This window comes from Beta vulgaris, chromosome 4 (assembly GCF_026745355.1).
Source record: "Beta vulgaris subsp. vulgaris cultivar EL10 chromosome 4, EL10.2, whole genome shotgun sequence".
Taxonomy (NCBI): Eukaryota; Viridiplantae; Streptophyta; class Magnoliopsida; order Caryophyllales; family Amaranthaceae; genus Beta; species Beta vulgaris.
In genome coordinates, this window is record NC_079205.1 from 34,533,481 (window position 1) to 34,557,129 (window position 23,649).

The following is a 23,649-nucleotide window of genomic DNA, read 5'->3' on the forward strand; positions in this document are numbered from 1 at the left end:
TGCTTATCTTCATTTTTGTGTTTCATTATGAATTTCATCATGCTCCGTTGGAGGATATATTAATTTCGTTCGTTGTTTCACCTTGCTTTTTCATTTTTCTCGGTTTTGAATCTTTAGAACTGGGTGGTCTGCCACGTTTTTGACGTGCTATTAACTTATTTCAATGGCATTATTGTCACTAGGAATTTCAATCCATTCTGGAGCATTCTCAACAGGTACATGTGACTTTGTCACTTTCTTGGTATCTATGAATGCATCTGGCAATTGGTTAGCAATACTTTGCAGATAAACAATATTCTTGACTTCTTGTTCACATGAATTTGTTCTCGGGTCCATAAACGACATTTGTGATACGTTCCATGTAATTTCTGTTTTTATATGTGTGGGTCCATTTTCTCTCCCTCTAAGGATGGGAATAATGACTCATTAAAATGATAGTTGGCAAATCGAGTCGTAAATAAATCGCCAATTGTTGGCTCTAAACATTTGATAATTGATGAATTTCAAATCCAGTATATATTCCCATCTTTCTTTGTAGATCTATTTTAGTACGCTGGGGCGGAGCAATAGGTACATGTACAGCGCACCCAAAAATTCTCAAATGTGAGACATCCGATTCTTGGCCTAATACTAATTGTAACGATGATAATTTGTGATAGGATGTCGGCCTTAATCTTATCAATGTTGCTGCATGTAATATAGCATGACCCAAAGTAGTAGAGGCCAATTTTGACCTCATTATTTATGGTCTTGCAATTAAATATAGGCTCTTGATTAATGATTCAGCAAGACCATTTTGTGTATGTACATGAGGTACAAGGTGCTCAACAACAATCCCAATAGACATGCAATAGTCATTAAAAGTTTGGGATGTAAATTCCCTAGCATTGTCTATCTTATTCTCTTTATTGTATGATATGGTCATTGAGTTTTTAATCCAATTATTTGAGCCAAAAGTTTTGTAAATGCAACATTTTTACTTGACAAAAAGGCTCACATGTGGTCATCGAGTAGAGGCATTAATTAATACCATGAAGTAGTGGAATGGTCCGCATGCAGGGTGAATAGGCCCACAAATATCTCATTATATTCTTTCTACAAATGTTGGAGATTCACTGTCAATCTTATTTATAAATGGTCTGATTATCAATTTGCCAAGTGAGCATGCAGAGCATGATAATTCATTTGACCAAAGAATTTTGACATTCTTTATAGAGTGTCCAATTGAGTTTTCAATGATTCTATGCATCAACACTGTGCCGATATGGCCTAATCGGTCATGCTATAGAATAAATGATTTTCTGTTATCTACCTCTGGTTAGATATCATATTAATTTCAATCGGACATATATCTACGCGATATAGTCCCGAGGAAATTGCTGGAAATTGTTCATAGATTTATTTCTTGCCGTATTTTTCTACCGTGAGGCATATGAAGTCCTCTTTGTTCAATGTCATTGTTTCCAAATGGTAACCATTCTGACGTACATCTTTGAAACTTGTGAGGTTTCTTCGAGATTTACTCGAATATAATGCGTCATTGATTATCAATTTTGTCCCATTTTTGGAGTTATAATGCAGGCTTTTCTAGAGCCTTCAATTAACTTGGATGTCTCAGAGATTGTGCTAATATTTGCTTGGAATATTGTAAGTTTTGAAAAATACTCTTTATTTTTCAATATGGTGTGTGTCGTCCCACTGTCGAGAAGATATTGTTCTTTGGTTCCAACTTCTAGTAAATTTATATCTTCATAAATAATAAATATGATGATCAGTATAAGAAAAATAAATATTTTATTAATAATTAAGGATGGAATTTATGAAAGTGAATATTGTAGCAATTAAAATAAACTAAGCATATTAATGCATTGTTATCTAAACAAAATTGTTTTCAGCTTCAGCATCATCCATAGAAAAATCCGAAACATCAAGGCTAAACATGGATGTAGTAGTTTTATTAACAAAGTTTGCTTTAGTGTTTTCCCCTTTGTTCTTTATTGAAGCTTGATATAGGTCTACCAAATGTTTGGCAGTATGACATGTGTGATCCCAGGGCCCAGTCATGCCACATCTGTGGCAAGTGTCAGTTCCTTTATAGGATGTCTGCCTCTGATTTCCAGATGATTGTCCCAAAATTTTATCAGAATTTAAAATTATTATTGGGGAAAATCATCCTCTGCCACGTACACGCCCTCGGCCACGGTAACTACTACGTCCTCTCCCACGACCGTTGTAATTACCGCATCCTCCCTTATGTATAGCATTTGCTTATGGTGGATCAGAGCTTTCTATTGTATTTATCTCATGGGTGGCTGAAGACCTCGTAGGTCTAAGATTATGATTTTTCAGTAGAAGATCATTATTTTGTTCAGCCACAAGTAGTACTGAGATTAGCTCATAGTACTTTTTGAAAGCTCTGAACTTGTTTTGTTCTGCCAATATTATATTAGAAGCATGGAAAGTGGAGAGCGTTTTATTTATCATTTACTCTTCTGTGATGGGATGATCACAATATCTCAACAATAATACAATTCTAAACAATGTTGAATTGTAAATTTGTAATCACTGACTATTTTAAAATCTAGAACCTCAGATTGGTCCAGTCATAATATGCCTTTGGGAGGAGCACGTTTTTGTGATGCTCATATCTTTCATTTAGGCTATCCCATAGTTCTTTTGGATCCTCCACAAGTAGATATTCAGTTTTTAAACTTTCATGTAAATGATGTGAGGAGGACTAAGCTAGGCTTTTACCTTTTCTTGTACAGTCGCAATTTTAACTTATGCGGTTGATGTAGTTGTTGTTGGGTTGTCACATCTTTAATTGTATGTTCCAATTCTTGTGCCTTTAAATTCATTTGGGCGTCCACCGTCCATTCTAAAAACTTTTGCCCAGATAGATCTAGTATGTTAAATTGTTTTTTCACTAGATCTCTCATTCTTTTGACTACAAACATGTAAATATTTGAAATTAGTAAAATGAGATAAATTACATACATTATCTCCCCTGATTTATATAATCACATAAGCAATACCAAAAAAAAATACCAAAATAGCGTACAATATTAATGAAGCAAAAAAAATACCAAAAAAAAAATACAACAAGTGAAGAAAAAAAACTTCCCAAAATGCACTTAAAGACATCAAAAAATGATATTCATGTGCATTTTTCATCATTCTTCCAAGAAGAGGGAAAGGAGATCGTAGAGGAAAGGATGATTTTAGGTTACTTAGGGTGTGGGGAGAAATGATAAACCACTATTGGATATATGTTTGCAAAACATATATCCAGGACAATTAGGTAAATAAAGGGAAGACCAAAGTACCAAAGTACAAAAAGTCCTAAAGTGAGCTAAAAAAAGTTAAAATAAAAGTGCAAAAGTCAAAAGAAGTAAAAAAAAAAGGGTTATTGAAAAAGTGCTGCAAAAGTACTAAAAGAAGGCAATTTCAAAAAGTGGTGAAGTAAAAAGAAATTAGAAAATAGGAGGAAAAACAATAAACTGAAGAGGAAGCTCAAAATTGAAGCAAACAGAAGAGAAAGGTGAAGAAAAATCCGAAAATGGAAGGAAAGTGAAGAGAGATTCACTGAAAAATCTGAAATATTTTTTGTGCACAGATTTTCAGTGAAAAAATCTAAAATTTGAAGCAAATTGAAGAGAGATTCACTGAAAATTCCAAAATGTTTTTTGTGCACTGATTTTCAGTGAAAAAAATCTGAAATTTGAAGCAAATTGAAGAGAGATTCACTGAAAATTCCGAAATGTTTTTTGTGCACTGATTTTCAGTGGAAAAAAACTGAAATTTGAAGCAAATTGAAGAGAGATTCACCGAAAATTCTGAAATTTTTTTGTGCACTATTTTTAGTGAAAAAAATTCAGAAATTTGAAGCAAAGTGAAGAGAGAGAGTGAAGAAAATTCAGAAATATTTGTGCACTGATTTACAGTAAAAAAAATCCGAAATTTGAAGCAAAGTGAAGAGAGAGAGAGAGAAGAAAATTCCGAAATGTTTGTGCACTGATTTTCAGTGAAAAAAATCCGAAAATTGAAGAAAAGTGAAGACAATGTGAAGGAAAATCCGAAATTGAAGCAAACTGAAGAGAAGTGAAAAAAAATCAAAAAATTGAAGCAAAGTGAAGAGAGAGTGGAGATAAAAGACATAGTTTGTAGGATATCCAGAATTATTAGTATACTAATAATATTAAAATATGGCAATAACCTACAAACCCCTATCCAAGTTACAAAAACCGCTATCCATGAGAACAAAAAATAGACATGATTACTATTGGTATTAGTATAAGTAGTAGTATTGGTATTAGTATTGGTAATTTGGTTTTACTATTAGTATTGGTATTAGTATTAGTATTGGTATTAGTATTAGTATTGGTTTTGATTTTAGTAGTAGTATTAGTATTGGTATTAATATTAGTATTAGTATTGGTATTAGTATTAGTATTAGTATTAGTATTAGTATTAGTATTAGAATTGGTTTTGATTTTAGTAGTAGTATTAGTAATGGTATTGGTATTAATATTAGTATTAATATTGCTATTAGTATTGATATTGGTATTAGTATTAGTATTGGTATTGATTTTAGTAGTAGTATAGATTGTAGTAGTAGTATTGGTATTAATATTACTATTGGTATTAATATTAGCAATGGTTTTGGTTTTAGTAGTAGTAGTACTAGTATTCGTATTACTATTGGTATTAATATTAGTATTGGTTTTGGTTTTGGTATTGAGCACATAGAGAGAACTGCAAATAATCTTTATTGTCTCATGTATAGGTTTTTGTTTTCATGGATAGTGGTTTTCGGTTCGCTAATAGTGGTCACTTATACTTTATTAGTATTGGTTTTGGACAAACGTAGATTATTATTAGTATTAGGCTAGAAACCCCTATCCAAGTAACATAAACCAATATAACTGAAAACAAAAACCTATACATGAGGAAATAAAGTTATTTCCAATTCTCTCTGTACTAATACTAATACAAATAGAAATAGTAATACCAGTACAAAAAATACAAATACGAATAGTAATACCAATCTTATTCCTAATAGTACTACTAAAACCAATATAACTACAAATAGTAATACCAATACCAATCTTATTCCTAATAGTACTAAAAACCAATACTAATAGTATTACCAATAGTAAAACTACTACTAATACAAATACTATTACATGTAACTAAAACCAATTCTAATACAAATAGTACAAATATATTACATGTAACTAAAACCAATGCTAATACAAATAGTACAAATACAAATAATTCAACTAAAACCAATACTAATAGTACAAATACAAATAATGTAACAAATACAACTTCCTTCCCCTGTTGTTCGTGCTCCATAAATTATTGTTTGTGCTCCATAAACCGTTTCTTTTGTCTTTCAGATAATCCTCCCTTAATTATTAATAATTAAATTCAACTTTCATTTTTTACCTCACTATTGTTCACACTTTACCTGAACTTCAACATTTTCTTCAATTTGTTTCTCATTTTATGGCATTTAATGTCTCCAACAATTTGATAAGTGTCACTATCAACTTTTTTCTTTTCACCCTTACTTTTTGCACTTTTGTACTTTTGTACTTTAGTCTTCCCTTTATTTACCTAATTACCCTGGATATAGGTTTTGCAAACATATACTCCCTCTATTTTTTTTATCATTCCTACTTTTCTGTGCGCGTCTTCCAATGCACGTTTTAAAACTTAAATATCTTTCATTATATATTAGTAAAAATTATAACGATTGAATATTAATAAAATACTAATTGAGACGAATCAAACAAGACCCCACATGACTATGTTTTTTCTTATAAATTGAGAACCTTTGAGAAGATTCTCTCTATGCATGAATAGTGTCAAGATTCCAAGTGAGAAAGATAAAAAAGAACAGAGGGAGTATCTAATAGTGGTTTATCATTTCTCAAGTGTGGAGGTATTTTAAGTATTTAAGAAGGCTACGTTAAATATATAGGGGTTGCGTTTAGCAACCATGTATACATTCCACTATGGCACTATCCTCTCAACAAATATTTTTTTTTTTTTTTTTTTTGATTGGGAAATTAAGTCAGCCCAAGGGCTAACCCCTACCAAGGCTACTAGCCTTGTAGGAACTACCAGCACACTGGCTGGTAAAGCATGCAAAGCATGCTAAGGAAATACCCCAACATAATGTTGAGGGTAAGGATCCTCTCAACAAATATTACTATTTTAAAACAAAATATTGATAAATAAAAAAATATTATTAGCCGGGGGTATAATCTCGACCTAGAAATTAGTTCAAAGTGAAAAGCTCGTCCAACCGTCTGGAGTTTCATTTCTCCAGTTGCTACACTTGTTTACTTCCCAAACCTTCAAATTATATTCTGGCATGGAAGATTTTGAGAAGAAGGTGATAATTTCAGAGAATATGCAAACTGATGAATCCGATAGCCAAGATTCAAGGTCGAAGACGCTCATTTTACTTCGTAAATTTCTCTCTCTTCAGCAACGAAGAGCCGAAGCTTACACCAAATTACGAGAGTTAGTATAAACCCTAAACCACCTTATTTCACCTTCTTTTTCTTCTTGCAATTCTCTGACGATTAATTTACGAATAATTTTTTTCCGTGCTTTATCCAAGTTTTACTTGAAATTAGTTTTCATATCATGCGGATTACATGTTAGAATTTCAAAACTATGAAGATTTTATGGTTTAGTGTTACAGTTTCTTGTATCGCGAGTGTTTGAGTCATGCCTAGTTCGTAACGGTTGTGAACGATTTTTGTTCATAACATTTTTAAAATTAGATGATTGATTGTATATGTTTTATTGTAGATTATCGAAATCAACATTTTACTATCTCATATAGATGATGGATTTTGATACAAGATGCTCTAATTTTCTTAGAACATTTGTAATTCCATATTTATAACCCGATGTACTACACTTATTATCGAATATACAACCAAAAATTGTTATGAACAAAAAAAAAAAGTTCAAAAGGATTAGGAATTGGGAATTAGGAATTATTATCGGTGCTTGACATTTGATTATCTTTGGACTGTTAGTTTAGGATTTTTTTTTTTGGAGCTGTTGCTACTCTTATGAACGATAGAAATATAAGATAGCTCATTATCAGAGAATGATAGAAAATAAGATAGAACTTTAGCCATCTTATTTTATTAAAATGGGCGAGTTTGTAGGTAAAATGCCTTCTTTCTTGTTATCGAAACAACTTTTTTTTTTTCGTTGGCTCGAATTGCCTGGCATGTCATAAAGGAATTTTTTTATGTCCATATGAAATGTGAATTAGTTGCCATGGGATGTTGCTACTAGTGACGATTGCTGTATCAAATGATAAAATTGCTGTTTCAGGAACTTGAAATTTGTGGGGAATGGGAAGCACAAAGAAAACATATGAACAAGACCGAGTTTATAAATACCTTTTTTGTTTCTTAATGCTTGCAAAATATGAAAATGACACATGAACCAAGGAGGAGCAGCGAGTGAAATATAGCCCATGTGTTTAATAATAAGTAAGGCTTTCTTCGTATAAGTTTTTATCCAAAAAAGAAGTGTTGCAACTATTGTGAAATATTCTAAAAGGGAATATGTTCCATGTATTAAGAAATAGATTCCTTCAAAAAAAAGAAAAAAGAAGAAGAAATAGAGGCGGTACTTTTCTGTGATGATTACATGTTTGGGCACTTAAAGTTAATATAAACTGAAAGATTATGGGAATAATGTTCTGTTGTATCCCTTTTCAAGTGAAACCATAGTTCTGGTACTTAAAAATCAGTTATTTGAAAGGTCAATGGTCAACCTGCTAAATCTTGTACATACTCTCGTAATCTTGATGGATTTTTATTGAACCCCATAACAAAATTTTATTCTTTCAGAAACAAGAAATATGAAATGTTCATCAATCAATTGCTTGATGAATAAATTTATTTTCTTCTAAACTTAATCTTGTTTACTTTAAAGTGGTTCATACTGAAAATCTGGTTTGATTCCATTGAGTGGATGAGTGTGTCAAAAGGTTTGATTGCAGACTAAGATTTTACAAAATACTTGGTGATGATTTTCATTGCTCTATTGTGCTTGCTCGAATGTAATTTTTCTTATTTTGTGCTTATCTAATTTACTACAAAAACACAACAGTGGTTTTGCTGCATACACGATCTCAGGGGCGGAGTCGACTTACCAACAGCTTTGCAGTGAGATCACTGTAGAGTTCAGTGATTGCTCAAAACAAGTAGGAATTGTGATCTAATAGTTGTGCTTAGTCTCTTGGTTTTCTCTATACCCTTTTTGGGCTTATAAATCGTCCCTTCATTTCTTGTGTCCTAATTTTCATTTTTGGTGCAGGTTTGTGAGGTGGAATCTCAATTTCTGAAGCCTGACTGCTCTAGAGATGATCTAGCTCGATTATTAAGAGCTGTGCAAGAACTGGAGAGGGTGAAACTGCAACTGGTAAGATCATCATATCTTTCCTTACATTCATTTTTATAAGAAGATTTTGTCATATTTAGGATATCTTTCTCAATATTAATGTAGCTCAATTGTGTCAGCACATTCTGGACCTCTGGTTGCTGAAGAAATTTTGATGTACTTATACTCCTGATTCATGCACTGTTTGGTTTATTATGATCAGCTAAAATGGTTCTTTTTCTCGATGGTCAATGATATCATTCTCTTATCTCTCCACACTTGTGCACTATTGGTAATATGTGATGATAAGATGAGGACTACGTCGTATTCTTTAATTATTGCTCTTTAATGGACTTTGCACTTGTGATTGTATGGAGTATGAATACCATTGTAAGACTCAGACTGAACTCCTTCCCCACACACAAGCTGCTTTGCTAACTTGTATTCTTGTTTGAACACATTCTCTGCTCCTTCTCAGATTAATATACCTGCACCTCTCGTGGAACAACCCTTTCTGTTGCCTTTATTGACTGATTTAACTTTAGTTCTCTCTCACAACTTCTGTGTACAAGGCCATTTTCCATGAAATTGACAAGTAAAACCATCAGATGTAGGATTGCTAAGAGAATATGTTGAACCATAGAGATAGCTTCGTCATTTTCAGATAGATGATATAGCCAGAAAAAACTAAATAACAAAAGGGTTAGATGGCATTAGAGAAGTTTATTTTGATGGTTTCTATCATTAAACATTGAGAGGTAATTGATGCATATGATGTTGGGTTTGGGTTATATGATTTTGCATGAGTATCTTCATTACAAGATAAAACAATTGTCGTAAAACCATAGTGCCCTCATGCCAATCACGATCTACTATCAAAATTTATTTTTTCCATGGGATTGGGCCTTTCTTTTTGTGATTTATGCGTGCATGATCGAACCTGGAGCTAAATGTTTAAATAATGATAAATGGGTTTGGATTTGGGTGGGATTCTCGCAAAGAAAATTGCAACATGCACGGAAATTACAAAAAGGTTTTTGATGTGGTGTATATTAAAGGGAAAGGATGTGATCTTAAAGTAGAAAATAGGGCTGTGGGGGTCTTTTTTAGTGATGGAAGGGATTGTCGTTTGGTATGTTGTAGATGGTATTAGTTGGAAATAGAGGAAGAGAATTATTTCATTTGCTAGTGATGTTTTGTAGCAAACCCGGAGGGCTTGGAATTTTGGGTAATGCAAACCTAGGTCCTAGGGAGCTTTTATTAAGATCTAAGGTGGTGTTTCCAGGTAAAATATGCAAAGATAAGTGAAGGCATAGGATAGATTAAAATGTGTCAACTTCTTCGGTCTCAACACACCTAGAGTTTTTAATAATATTCACTATTCAATGTGGAGTTTTTCAAGCAACCTTGATGGCCAAATGAATGATATTTTGGAGCAAAAATATTTGTGGGTTTTTGGATTATGAAATGAAAGAAACGAAGTTGAACCGAGTTCTGTACGTGAAGCTGCTTGATCCAACCCTTAGTCAACAAATTCAACGTACAATGCACATAATGGAAGATTGGAGTTACGAAGACTAATCCACAAAGGAGTGTCACAAAGATCAAAGGGAGAAAATTCTTAGTCAGTAGTTCCATTGATAGTTTCTCTACAACATAATTATGGAGAAAATTAGTTACAGATGAAAACACGAGAACAATTATTTCTTTCGATCTAGAGTCTAGACTAGTTGTACTTCTAGTGTAGTATGTGTAGTACAAGGTGGTAAAAAAAGTTTGTGAGGATAATCCTGAGAATTCATGGACAACTTGTAAGGTAGTCTTGCTCATAAGTTGTTGCAGATCACTCTCGCAGGCACCACACGCCATGGTTTGTCGTTGTGGAGAGCTGAACTTTAAATGCTCACATATCTCTTGTTTTTGCACAAATCACCAGCCAATAGAAAGCTTTCGAGATCTACTCTCATTTCTAGGGGATCTATGCTTTAATTGATGAACACTCAGAGAGGTATGACTGTTTAAAGCTGACCCTTGTGCAACAGCACAACATTGGATCCCTTGAACTTCTCGATCTCTTTTTGGGAGTACATCAAGGCTTGTAGGCTATAACTTAGTGCCAAGTGAAGGGATATCCTCTCAAACTCGGCACTGAAGCTTGAATTCTCACCAGTCACCAAGTGGACCAAGGAAATTTTACCAATTTACCCTGATGAAGGGAGTTGATGCACATGCACTAACTTCTAGGTTAGCCATTGCATGGTTCATCATATCAGATAAACACGTGTATTTTCTTCTAGGTTTCTCTTTCATTTTGAATCGGATAATATATCTGTGCTTTCCTTGGCTCTTCTGGCAACAGATTACACATGGTATCTTTTAGTGCAATATGGCCAAATTTCAGTATTTATACTTCTGTGAAATTGTGGTTAAAGGACCCTCTTACCTTTTAGATATAAGATTTCTTTAGCTCAATTTGAAACTGTAACTATGGAAACGGGAGTTGATATCAAATTTGGTTACTGATCGATCAGTGGAATCGACGATTTGGTTATTGAATAGGTGACTCAGCTTCTTAAACTACAATTTTGATACTTGAAAAAGGGACTTTAATTCCCAAGACTGATATGCATTCCCAATCCAACTGCACCAAGGAACCTTTTTTTCCTGGACTAGCACTACTGATTCGGGCAATCTTTTCTTCCCTGATTTTGTGGTTTTGGAGAACTTTCCAATAAGCACTGTGAATCTTGAATGTTTATAGAACGTAAGCGTTGAACCTTATGCTGATGAAGGTCAATACATGATACTCAACAACTCTATGTTATCCTAAATGATTGCAATGCTTTATATCCTTCATGCTCCACATTCAGTGTGTATTTATAAATGTGGTTATTGATTTGGTATTGGGTCCATGAGGAAATTGATATGTATTTAGCATCTTATCTTATGGTTTGTAGGAAGAAAATTGGGGATGAGGTGACGCTAGTAGTATCTGTTGCAATGATGCAGAAGCGTCTTGTAATAGATGACTGAAACACATCACGGTTAACATGGCATGAGTCTTTTTTAAAAAATTCACATAAAACATATTTTTAAACTTTGCATTTTGCAAGTGAATAAGTATTCCTTCAGCATAATATGGCGAAGCCCATCCTATGCTTGTGTTATATATATATGGTGATTGATGAATGACTAATTATTCAAAACACGAGTGCTTTATCTTATTATTAATTTAAATAATACGCAACTTGAAAGCCCTTGTCACGGTCTTCTCCCTTGGTGTGTACATCATTGTATTTTCTAGTTGCAGTATATTTTTTCCCTTTCTCGATTCTAAACAATTCTGACAACAGACTTAACGAGAAAAACTAGTGTGACTATGTAATGGACATCGCGGCAACATGGCCGTGATTTTCATCAGTGTTATGTAACAGCATTTCGTGAAACGGCAAGTTCAAATAGGTTACATAACGGCATTACATCACGTAACGACAGGGGCGTGTTTGTATCCTGCACACTAGCAACCATGTATGAGGTTCCGCGTAGTTTTTAAGGTACCTTGATCATTTAAGATTCTTGGGGATGATACATTGCACTCTCCAAGCAAGAAAACCCCTACACCATAGTCCTAGACATGACATATCGCAAAACAGCAAAGGTGAAAATCAATCCTTGGGGAGGTTAGTATTGTTTATAGACCATAATATTTAGATCTGGTGTTGAAGCATCAATTGGAGGTAGGCAAAAATGTAAGAGCTTGTACCATTTTTACCCCTCCTCTCTATAAGTGTGTGCGCACGTCACTTTCGTTTGACTTATTTTAATTTATAGTAGTTGTGAATTAAACTTATTGGAACTTATCTGAAATTATTAATCCTTATTAGCTCTTTGAAGGTGAAGAGAATAGCCTAAAACTGTTTGCCTGCATCTTAGTATTTACAGCTACCTTCCCCTTTATAAAAGTAAGCCTTTACCTTTGAAAATGAATTACCATGTTCTTTAAAAGCATATTAGTAATTAATATGTCATACTCCATCAAATTCGATGTCCCATAAAGTATGTATTCTGCACCCATAGTCCCATGTTACATTTGTGATGTGAACGTTGTGTAGTTACTTAACCTTGATCCTGTAGGATTTTTTTTTTTTTTAGAGGGGAGATCCTGTAGGATTTTCATTATAAAATGACTTGTTTCTGCTGAACAAACCAACAGAGAGAAGCATTATTGACACTTATTTCTTCTGGTTCAAAGACAGCAAGAATGCAGGTTTTGAAGAAGGCTGGACGACCATCTGAACGACTTGTAACTCATGAGAACTGCAGCTACAAGAAACCAGCGCAACATGAATGCGTGCATGTCCATGAGTTAACTGATGCAGCTGGAACCGAAGAAGCAGAGGCAGATGCAGACTACGATAATGCTGTCAAGGAAGCCATTAAAGGTGTGCAGGAGGCTGTGACCTCTATAAATGAACACTTGGAAGAAGTGAGGTATGAAATTGCTGCTCTCGAGTCTGAGTGATCTCGAGGGGACATTTTGTTGTAGCATCTGTGCAGAAGTCATTAACATTGTCTTTGGTTTAGTGTGATCGCTACAGTTATCAGCCAATGAAATACATGTATATCTTTTTTTATCGATACTTAAAGATGGTGTAATCAGGGTTTTATCTAAGGTATCTTTCTCAATGATAATATGAAGCTGGTAGTAAGGATTCCCTGGGGTTCCATATGACTAGAAACAATACATCCTGCATATGCAATTCAATCCGCCGCTTGATTAGCTTTCCATGATTTGAGAAATAGAAAGAGAAGTTGCTACTGAAGAAGACGAGTAAATCAATCTTCCAAGGAGTACAAGGACTCTTGGCATATTTTATAGCCACAGACTACTCACCTGAACTTCAATTTGTGGAAACCATGAGGTGTTTTGAGTGTATTAATGTACACCTCTCTTTCCTCTGTTTACTTTTGATACTTGTAATTCACTATACAACTAATAAAGGTAACTATAATATATAAACTAGGGCTATATATTATATATAGCTTGGCTCAATGTTGGCTTCTGTTGTACTTTATAACTTGTGTATTTTGTGATGCATGCATAATATAACTATGAAAGGTAACTATAAGGTGTAAGCAACATCTGTTTTATTGATGGTATCGGTTTTCTTTTTTTATTGGTATTGTGCTTTATACAGTAAATCTTCAATAATTTCGACCACATTCAGGGGTCGTTTGGTTCAAAATAAGGAATGGAAAGGGAATGGAATGGGATGAAAGGATGGAATGGAAATGGAATGTGTTACTTTAGATACTTGTTTGTTTTGATGTAGGAATGGAATCATTGGCCTAATGACTCCCTTACTTTTTGTTTCCTATGGTGTGAGGAGGGTTTCAAGATGGGGGAATCAAAATTGGGCTAGTAAGGGAGTGAAAAAAATGGATAACCCAACCAAACATAAAATAAGGGAGTGTGTTACCTCAATCCGTTTCCAAGCCTAAAATATTTCCAACCAAACGGATCCTCAGTGCAGTTTCTTGCTAAGTGAATGCGTGAATTTATAGAAGAGTGGTAGTTTCATTTAAAGAAACTCAATTTAAGCTATTGGTGCTGCAGCTACAAAGAAAAGCCCCTGATACATATTACGAATTAGACCTTGAAATGGTGTCCATGGTGTCTGCAAGTCTATCAGTTCAAAGCATTGTGTACGTTCAAATCCTACATCTCTATTACATAAGGGAGGGGAGCTCTGGTGTCCTCTTTTGAACGGACTAATTTGCCCCCCTTCCCCTTACTAAATTACACATCTCTATTACATCAAACAAAGCCACGGGTATTAGAGAGCAAATCAAACTTTACAAAAATTAAGCAAATCACTTAAATCACTCACAAATCACTATATTAGGAAACAAATGAGAAAATCACGTTAGAAAAAATCACACAAATCACTGAACTTTACAAAAAAAACTAAAAATTAACATACAAACCACTTTCTAAAAAACTCACAAAATTAACTCACAAATTACGGTCTCAATACATAGAAAAATATTCACAATCAACACTTACAATTGTTCTCAAAAACTCGCAAAATTCAATACCTATACACGATATACATAACAATCTGCAAAAAAAACATAAAATTTCACCGGGAATATCACATTTGACCATCAATGATTCTCAATCTTCCAAAAAGGTACACAATTCTTTCAATCTTGCAATTTATTTCAAATTAGTTGAAAAAACAATAGCAATTGTTATGTAGTCGACTAACGGAAATAAGGGTGATAATAAAATTTTTCGCCAATGACTTTTGCAAAAATCAAATTTCGGATAAAAAATTACATTAACAGTGAAATTAAGCACCAAGATAAAAGTAACGATTTTTGTTATTTCAAAAAAAAAAAATGTTAAATCACTGAACTTAACGATTTTTGTTATTTAAAAAAAACAACGATTTTTGTTATTTCAAAAAAAAAAAAAACACCGATTTTTGTTATTTCATGTTAACATAAAATTTTCATGATAAAAGTATAATTTTCATGATAAAAGTGTAATTTTTGAGTACATGATAAAAGTATAAAATTCTAGATTTTTGTTATTTCAAAAAAAAAAAACAAACAGTGAAATTAAGCACCATTTTCAGAAAAAAGGGCTTTTATACAATTTAACTTTAATTCATTTTCATGTTAAATCAGAAAACAAGATAAAAGTAACGATTTTTTTTATTTCAAAAAAAATCCAATTTCAAACTCTGACAGAAAATTTCAAATTTAAGTTTGTGAAATCATAATTTAGATGTTAGGCAAGGGGAAAAAAATGAAAAAGATTTATACATTTCGGATTAAATTTTGGAAACATTGATTTATAATTTTCGGATTAAAACAAAAATTACATTTTCTTGCGAATTACCTTTCTTTGAGATAAAATCTACTACTGCGCATGCTTAATACTCGAAATAGTTGATTTGATGAACTGGGTAGTGGGTTCCTTCAAAAGTAGTGGGTTCCTTCAAAAGTATAATCCGATCGACTTCTGCATATAGCGTCGGATTCTTCAAAATAGTCAAAATAGTTGATTTTGCCAAAAAATTCTAATACATAGTTTGATGGACTGGGTAGTGGGTTCCTTCAAAAATAGTGGAATTACACAGTGAGAGGAGAGAAAGAATGCACTGGGTAGGAGGAGAAACTTTAATTGGGTAGAAAAGATTTTACAAACGTTGCTCAAAATTTTGAGGGGATGATGATAAGATTTTACAAACATTGCTCAAAATTTTGAGGGGATGATGATATCATCACATTGTTCAAACGTGGCTTGGTGATGATGATAAGATTTTGAGGGGATTCAAAACCAAGCTTGATGATGATGATAAGATGGAAGTGAGGGAGGAGGAGAGAGAAGGCCTCAAGGGGGTGAAGGTTTACAAACGTGGGGTTAGTGACTTAGTGGGTTACAAAGGATAGCATTATTATAAGACCTATCTAGATTTTTTTACAAAAAGATAGCAAAAGGTTTAGAAGTATAATAAATTGAAGAAGCTTTATTTCTTAGTTAGTAGTACTTAATATATCTTAGTTGTTTTGCACGTACAAGATAAGTAACGATTTTCAGAAAAAACTTTTTGCTATCCATATTACATAAGGGAAGGGGGGAGCAATGGTGTCCTCTTTTGAAATGCCTATTTTACCCCTATTCCCTTTCTAAATTACAAAAGGAATGTCAATACTAAAATGGGGGTCCTAACAAAGCCACCGGAAATTAAATTTCAACATCACTCAAAAATCACTTATATCAGGAAACTTTACAAATCACTCATAGAATTGAGAAAATCACATAAAATCACGAAAATCACTCAAATGATCGAGAAACTTTACAAAAACAAAATATTTAACTTATAAACTAAAACTAATATAATACGACATCAATACATACAAAAACATTCACAAAATTCACTTACAAATCATTGTTCTCAAAAATCATCATCTCTATTATATAAGGGAAGGGGGAGCTATTGTGTCCCCGAATGACGAGACTAGTATACCCCTTTTCCTTTCTAAATTACAAATTCACTTACAAACCAAAGGAGATTCAAATAAAAATACGAGCAATAAAATTATAACAATCACTCACAAGTCAACTAAAATCATAGAATTGCAAAATACATTATACAAATCACTCAAATGAGTAAACTTTACAAAAACCAAAGAATTAACTTACAACCAATACACTACAACGTCAATACATATTCACAAAAATTTAACTTGAAATCATAATATTAGAAATCATAGATAATTCAATAAAATATCTATAAAATCAACTAAAAAATTATAATATTAAAAATCATAGATAAATTCAATAAAATTTCTATTTTGTTCATAGAATTTAACTTTGAAAAGTAAAAAAAAAAAAGACAGATCAGAGACTTAAGTGACAGAGACTAAACCAATTAAATTTTATAACTAAAAACAATTATACTTTGTATGTCTAATATTCAAATTCAAACTTTTACATACGTCGAAAAAAATCGAGTTTTTGTCTTGAAAAAATTCAAGTCCGCATCACGTGTAAAAAATGCACATACTCTATAGTTTCATGCAGTTGCTCAAATTATGTATGTTATATGGTTTCGGAAATTGATCAAAGTCATCATATTATTTATTTTATTGTCATTAAATAAAATAAGGGTGTAGAGTTTGGGTATATGAGCTACTAAGGCTATACGTTCTATTGTCTCAAGGTGACAATGATATTCTTTTTTAAGAAAAATGTCTTTTGGAATCGAAGTTAACATTTGACTGTTGGTTACTCCCTCTGTTTTATAATTGTTATATTATTGTTTCCACTAGTTTTTAGAAGATGTCCTGTTTAATTTTTTTTTGATATACTTGTTGACGCTTTTTGCATCAAATAAGGTGGCGGATTCTTACTTTTTGGAGAAAAAAGTAGTAAACAAATCTTTATTTTATAGGAAAAGTACAAAACACAATAAAAAACTATTACTTTTTAGTGATCCACAAGTCTCTAATTGTTTTGAGCTTTATGTGCCTTTTGTTCTAGTTGTATAGGGTAAGACCTTATTTCTTTATAGCATTTCATGATACTGGATAAAAAGAAATGACTTCAAAGTAATTTTATGAGTTCTTATTTATGGATTCTTTTACCTAATATTTACACTTATATATATGTATCATTTTCAAGTTATATTCACCTTTTTATATATTTTTTTAAAAATAAAAGGCATAAATAAATTAGATAGTTATCTTACAATAATTGTTCCATACATAGACAAAAGTGGATTTAGCCCTACTGCAAATATACAAAAGCAAACTTAGAACACCTTCTATAAATTTTACATTTACATTCAGTTGATCCAACAAACTAAACCAAAGCATATTAAACTTGCGATTCTCCTTGAATCTGTGCTCCAGCAAGATCTGTCTCCAGTTCCTCTTTAACATAATCTGGAGTTAGATCATGGATTCTTGAGCACTCCTTCATATCTATCCCTAGTTTAGCTAACTTATGAGCTACCATATTCGCTTCCTGTTTCACATGTAGAAACTACGCACGCTTCAAAATATATGTCGATGGTAGCTTTTATCTCCTAAATTATCATCCCAAGTTCATGCACTTCATTCTCCTCCACCTCCTTCAGCAATTAATGAATTATTAAAGCATCCATTTCAACTAATTTTGTTCAGCCCAAAATCCTTTGCAAGTTCAATACCCTCTCACAGATAAGAGCTCCGCATGCGCTGGATCCTTAGCTTGGGTCTTGAAGGAATAACCTAAGAAGCATCTGCCATCATCTTTCCTGATTACGCCTCCTCCACTAGCTTCATTGGTTGATTTCCAACACCCATCCGACTTGTAAAATCTAGCCTCAGGTAGCCTCCATTTAACAGTTTTGTCACCTGTACTTTGTTGTTTTCCCTTGTCCTGAAATGTTTTAAAATTGGCCACCAAATCTACTATTAATATGTTAAACACATAAGGGCCATGTCTCATTTTTTGTTGGAACACTGTCTCATTCCTATTTCGCCAGATCTGCCAAATAGTTACTCCGAATACCATCACCCAATTTTGGTTACCTCTAGTATTGATTGACATCCAAGTATTCCAGTCACTATTCATAAACACCCTCATATCAAGTTTTTCAATATCTTTGTTTGAATTTAGAACCATATTCCAGATTGCCCTAGAGTTGAAACAGTTCCTAAAAACATGAATGTGATCTTCTTCTTTTTCTACACATCGAGAGCAAACTGGGTTGAAGTTATGAATTTTGGTTTTGAGGATTGTACCAACAGGAAGTATTTGGTGGCAAAGATGCCACAATAACATTGTGTATTTGTAAGGGAGGTCACTTTTCCAAAGTTTCTTCCAATTTATTAGAGAAAGATTAATTAACACTTAGGAGGAGAAATGATCCTATATGCACTCTAAATATCATACTTTCCAGAAGTTTTAAGAAGACCCTAGGCTAACATGTCATTTTTTTTATGTTAGAGGGAATAGGAGTGGAAATAATGAGGTTTATCAAATTATTCGGAAGATAAGATTTAATTTCATCAATCCACCAAGTGCCATTTTTAATCTTTCTACCAACTCTCCAGTGTTCCATTCTCTCTGGAATCTGTTTCACCACACATGTTATCAGCTCTTCCTGTCCCACCCATTTGTGAAATCATAAAGAAGTGTCATTACCATTTCCTATCCTATGAATTAAACGTTGTTGAAGAACTTCTCGACTTTTGAGAATATCACTCAACAAAGGTGAATCCCCAATTTTATGAGAGTAGCTCATGAATGAAACCTTGGTAAGATATTTAGAATTCAGAATTTTTATCCATAATTTATTTTCATCTTTAATAATGCTCCAACCTAACTTAGCCATGAAGCTAATGTTCTAATTTCTTAAATTCCGAAAACCTAGTCCTCCCATGTGTATAGATTCACTCACCTTATCCCATCCCAATCTAGGTAAATAATGGCATTTATCTGTAGCATTCCAAAGGAATTTTTTACAACTCTTCTCCATGTCATCAAATATTGATATGTGCATAATAACAGATTGTATGGCATAGAAGGGGTAAGTGTTTAGGACATATTTTATTAGGGTTGTTCTTCCAGCTATGTTAATTAACTTGGCCTGCCACCCCTTAATTTTATCTTTGATTTTGTTGGGAATGGAAGCATAATCATCTTTCGTTAATTTGTAAGGCAAATTACTAACCCGTAGATATTTTCCAAATAAAGTAGTACTAAACACTCTCATTTCCTTGCTATTTAGATGTCTATAAGAGGGACTCAAATTAGGAGAAAACACAATCCTAGATTTTTGAAGATTAACAAAGATACCAGATTGATGACCAAAGTTTTGTAACACTTCCATTATTACTCTAGAGTTCTCCACAGTTGCCCTTCCAAACAAAAAAAATCATCAGCATAGAAAATGTCTGAAAGTTTTACATTCTTTGTGATTTTAAAGGGAATCCAACTCTTATCCATGACCCTTGTTTGGATTAGACGAGAGAGTCTTTCCATACAAAGGACAAATATGTAGGATGAGAGTGAATCACCCTGTCTTATTCCTCTGGAAGAGCAAAACTAATTTGTTAGTTCACCATTCCACAAAATGGAAACTCTTGGAGTGCATATACAGTTCATGATAAAATTAGTTAACTTATGAGGAAAACCTCAACAACTCCAAGATTTCTTTTATGAAACACCATTCAAGACTATCATAAGCCTTAGAGAGATCAATCTTTAAGGCCATAATTTTGGCCTTCTTTTTAGCCTTTTTAAAGCTATGAGCTACTTCTTTAATGACTAAAATATTATCCAAAATATTCCTGTTGGACACAAAACTCGACTGAATAGGATTAATTATATTCTCCAGAAAAAGTTTGATTTATTGGTTATTGTCTTTGTTAAAATTTTATAAATAGTGTTACAAAGATCTATAGGCCTTAGATCTTTCAGTTCACTAGTATTATCAACCTTTGGAATTAAAGTGATGAAGGAATCATTAATAGATTGTGGAATACTTGCAGACTCAAAACAGTAGACAACCAAATTAGAAATAGAACTCCTTACAATATCCCAGTGCCTCTGATAAAAAACCGGTTGGATGTCGTCCGGTCCTGTGGTTCTGGTAGGGTGCAAACCTCTTAGAGATAGCCAGACCTCTTCACCTGTACATTTTCTATTCAAACTCTCTATAGCGTCCTCACTAAGACCAGCCCTAAACCCAACTGCCATAATGGCAAGAGAGCTTTCTTTAATAGTGGCAAAGAAGTTAACAAAATGATTAACTACCAAATCATTAACCTCCTTATCCTCTATTAACCACTCCCCCTGATTGTTTTTAAGATAGAGTAACTATATTTGCTCTACTTGGTTTTATTTTAGAGATAATGTGGAAATATTTAGTATTCCAATCCCCAAACTTGCGCCAATCACAACCAGCCTTTTGAGCCCATTCTATTCTTTCCAACTTGAGAATGTCATTAAAATCCTTTAACAGATCTTTCTCTGGAGATTCGAGAAAGGGAGAATTTGTTTTACATAAAGCAATTTGAATACCATTAAGTCTCGCTAAGATCCTTTTCTTTTTATTAAGGGTTGGAAAATTAATGAGACATAAGCCAATTCTTGATTTCCACAGTAAAAACATCTTTACTCCTCTCGAAATCCAAAAAATTAACCCCCACACTCTTTTTAAAAAGTCATGAAAAGAACTATGTGAAAGCCAAGATTCCTTGTAACGAAATGGAAAATGTTTTGAATATGTTGTAGTTTGTACACAGTTAATCAAAATTGGGCATTGATCCAAGAAAATTCTTAGTAATTATAATACCTGAGTGTTTGGAAAGTGAGTTATCCATTCTGAGTTTGCCAATGCTCTATCAATCCTTTCTCTAATCAAGTGAATGCCCTCTCGACAGTTGCTCCAAGTGTAATCAGCTCCTTTATATTTTAGATCCATTAACCCAGCATTATCCATCCAACGCTCTAAATTCTGACCTTGCATGTGAGTTACTTTTCTCCCTCCCATTTTCTCTGATTGATCGACCACCTCATTGAGATCCCCTACCACCATATATGGAGTGTTCTGAGGTAGAGGATTATCTTTTAGCTCCTTCCAAAGATCATTTTTAATTTTTCACTTCTTTTTGCTGGTGCATGGACCCCTGCAATAACTGCTTCTGGAGAATTAGGGAAAATTTTGAAGAGAGAGTGAAAGTATCTTTTAGATGGTCCAACAAAGTTTATTAGTTGTACACTACTCCTCCAAAGCAACTAAATTACTCCCTTCCTTCCAACCACAAAAACCCATCTACTTCATCACTTGATTTGCTCTATCTTCTCCAGTCTTGTTTCAAGAAGAATCACTATTCCTGGATTATGAATGTGTAGTAAAGCTTTCAGATGTGGAACAAACTCATTGCTTCCCACTCCTCTAATATTCCAAAGTAACACAATAATTTCTGTATATCTAGGGGTTTTATTAAGATCTCAGCCTTCACCATCAACTCCCTGCCGATTCACCTGCTGCATGTCCAGCTGCCAATCCCTCCATTCCTCCATTCTTCCCATCGCCCATATATCCTGTTCCAACAATGGTGTTGCCATAGCTATTATCTCCGATGCTATTGCCCTCCATTCCTCCATTATCTCCGATGCTATTGTCTCCGATAGGTCCTATTGATGTTTTGTAAGGTAATCTATTGAGGATTTCAATAGAGCAAGCTTTTCTTTTGGGGTTGCTCTCGTTGCTAGAAGAGACCAAAGTTGGGGTTGGGAAATGATGGAAATAGGGGAAGAGTGTGAGGGGTTGGAATTTTGGTGATCTAATGCCAGTCTGCAAACCCGAGGGGGGGGGGGGGGGTAGCATTTTGGTTGTTTTTTAGTTCTGGGGAGCTAATTGTATCTTCCTGCATGGAGGAGGGAACGACGAGCTCCAGTGTGGATAAAGAGGAGGTTTTTTGGGTATTGGCTTGATCACTATTGTGGATAATTGCTTCTCTCTCTTCTGATGATCCAAGTTGGACATCTGAGATGTTTGGGGAAGGGCTTGAGGTGTTTGCATGTTGGGTTTCGGATCCAGACTCAATTCTAATGGGGATGAACATTACTTTCTTTTTCTTACTTCCTTTTCTGCTTCCTCCATTCTGTTTTGATTCATCTTGTTGCTTGGAACTCTCTCTTTCTTTGCATGTAGACTTTCCGACATCCTCTTCCTCCATCCCTTTATATTCTACCCTCTTGGTTTGTAATGAGTTGGGGTGAATACCAACCTTTTTTCAGCAACTCTAATTTCCCTATCTAGATATTCGCTCCTTTCTTCCCCAATCACCTCTTTTTCTTTTTCTTTTTCTCTCTCCTCTAGTGAAGCAGTTAACTGGCTGTTTTCCATTTGTCTCTCGTTCTCATTATTGCTTGCCAATAACTTCCAATAAGTGCCTCGAGTTTCCTTTTCAATAATTCTTCCGTCGTTGATGTCTTTTGCGCTGCTCGATCCCTCCTTCCTACCCTAATTAAGTCTATTTCTCTTACCTACTTCCTATTCATTGCTATTTTTCAGATCATTTAATACTGCTTTGCCTTGAAAACTTCTCCTTCCTTTACTAACCAATAACCACGGATCGTATCCTTCTTCGCCTATTTTTTTCGATTTTTCGGAATACTTTCCCTCCCCAGATTGGGAGTTAGAAATTTCTTTTATGTTCGGATCTTTTAGTTCCCCTAGTGAGATGTTAGCCCCACTGCCTGCCCTTCCTCTAAAATGCCAGTAATCCCCTACTCTATCCCACTTCCACTATTTGCATGTTAGTTGCTTTGGGTTTATTCATGTGACACTTGTCTTTTAAATGCCCTATCTTCCCGCAAGCGAAATATAATACTCCAATATTCTCATACTCCATGCGCTGCCATGCCTCACCAACTTTAACTTTTGTAACTAAGGGATTTACTAGAGATAGTTCAATAGAAATCCTTGAAGGGTCCCTTTGTTACCTTATTAGTATTATAGTAAACTTTTGTCGGCTTACCCACCTTCTTAGCAATTGCAAACAAAGCTTCCTTTTTGTAGTACTCTATCGGCAACTCCTGTAATCTAATCCATACAGAAATATTAGGAAATGCATTGGTGGAGGCACGAAAGTTTGGCTTCCATCTTGTGAGCATCAAGTAATGGTTAAAGATGAACCATGGAA

The 23,649-nt window shown here is 33.9% G+C and overlaps 1 protein-coding gene across 2 annotated transcripts; it reads left to right on the forward strand.

Moving 5' to 3' along the window:
• The first annotated feature begins 6,270 nt into the window (after positions 1 to 6,270).
• On the forward strand, positions 6,271 to 13,480 carry LOC104883787 (hypothetical protein). Of its 2 annotated transcripts, XM_010668350.3 has the most exons (4): positions 6,273 to 6,537; positions 8,158 to 8,251; positions 8,365 to 8,469; positions 12,680 to 13,480. In XM_010668350.3, exons 1-4 carry the CDS (start codon positions 6,386 to 6,388, stop codon positions 12,947 to 12,949), a joined length of 621 nt encoding a protein of 206 aa, XP_010666652.1. In that variant the 5' UTR covers positions 6,273 to 6,385; the 3' UTR covers positions 12,950 to 13,480. The 2 variants fall into 2 exon arrangements, with proteins under 2 accessions (XP_048499005.1, XP_010666652.1); XM_048643048.1 differs by lacking the exon at positions 8,158 to 8,251 and having other exon boundaries at positions 6,271 to 6,541.
• Positions 13,481 to 23,649: the final 10,169 nt, after the last annotated feature.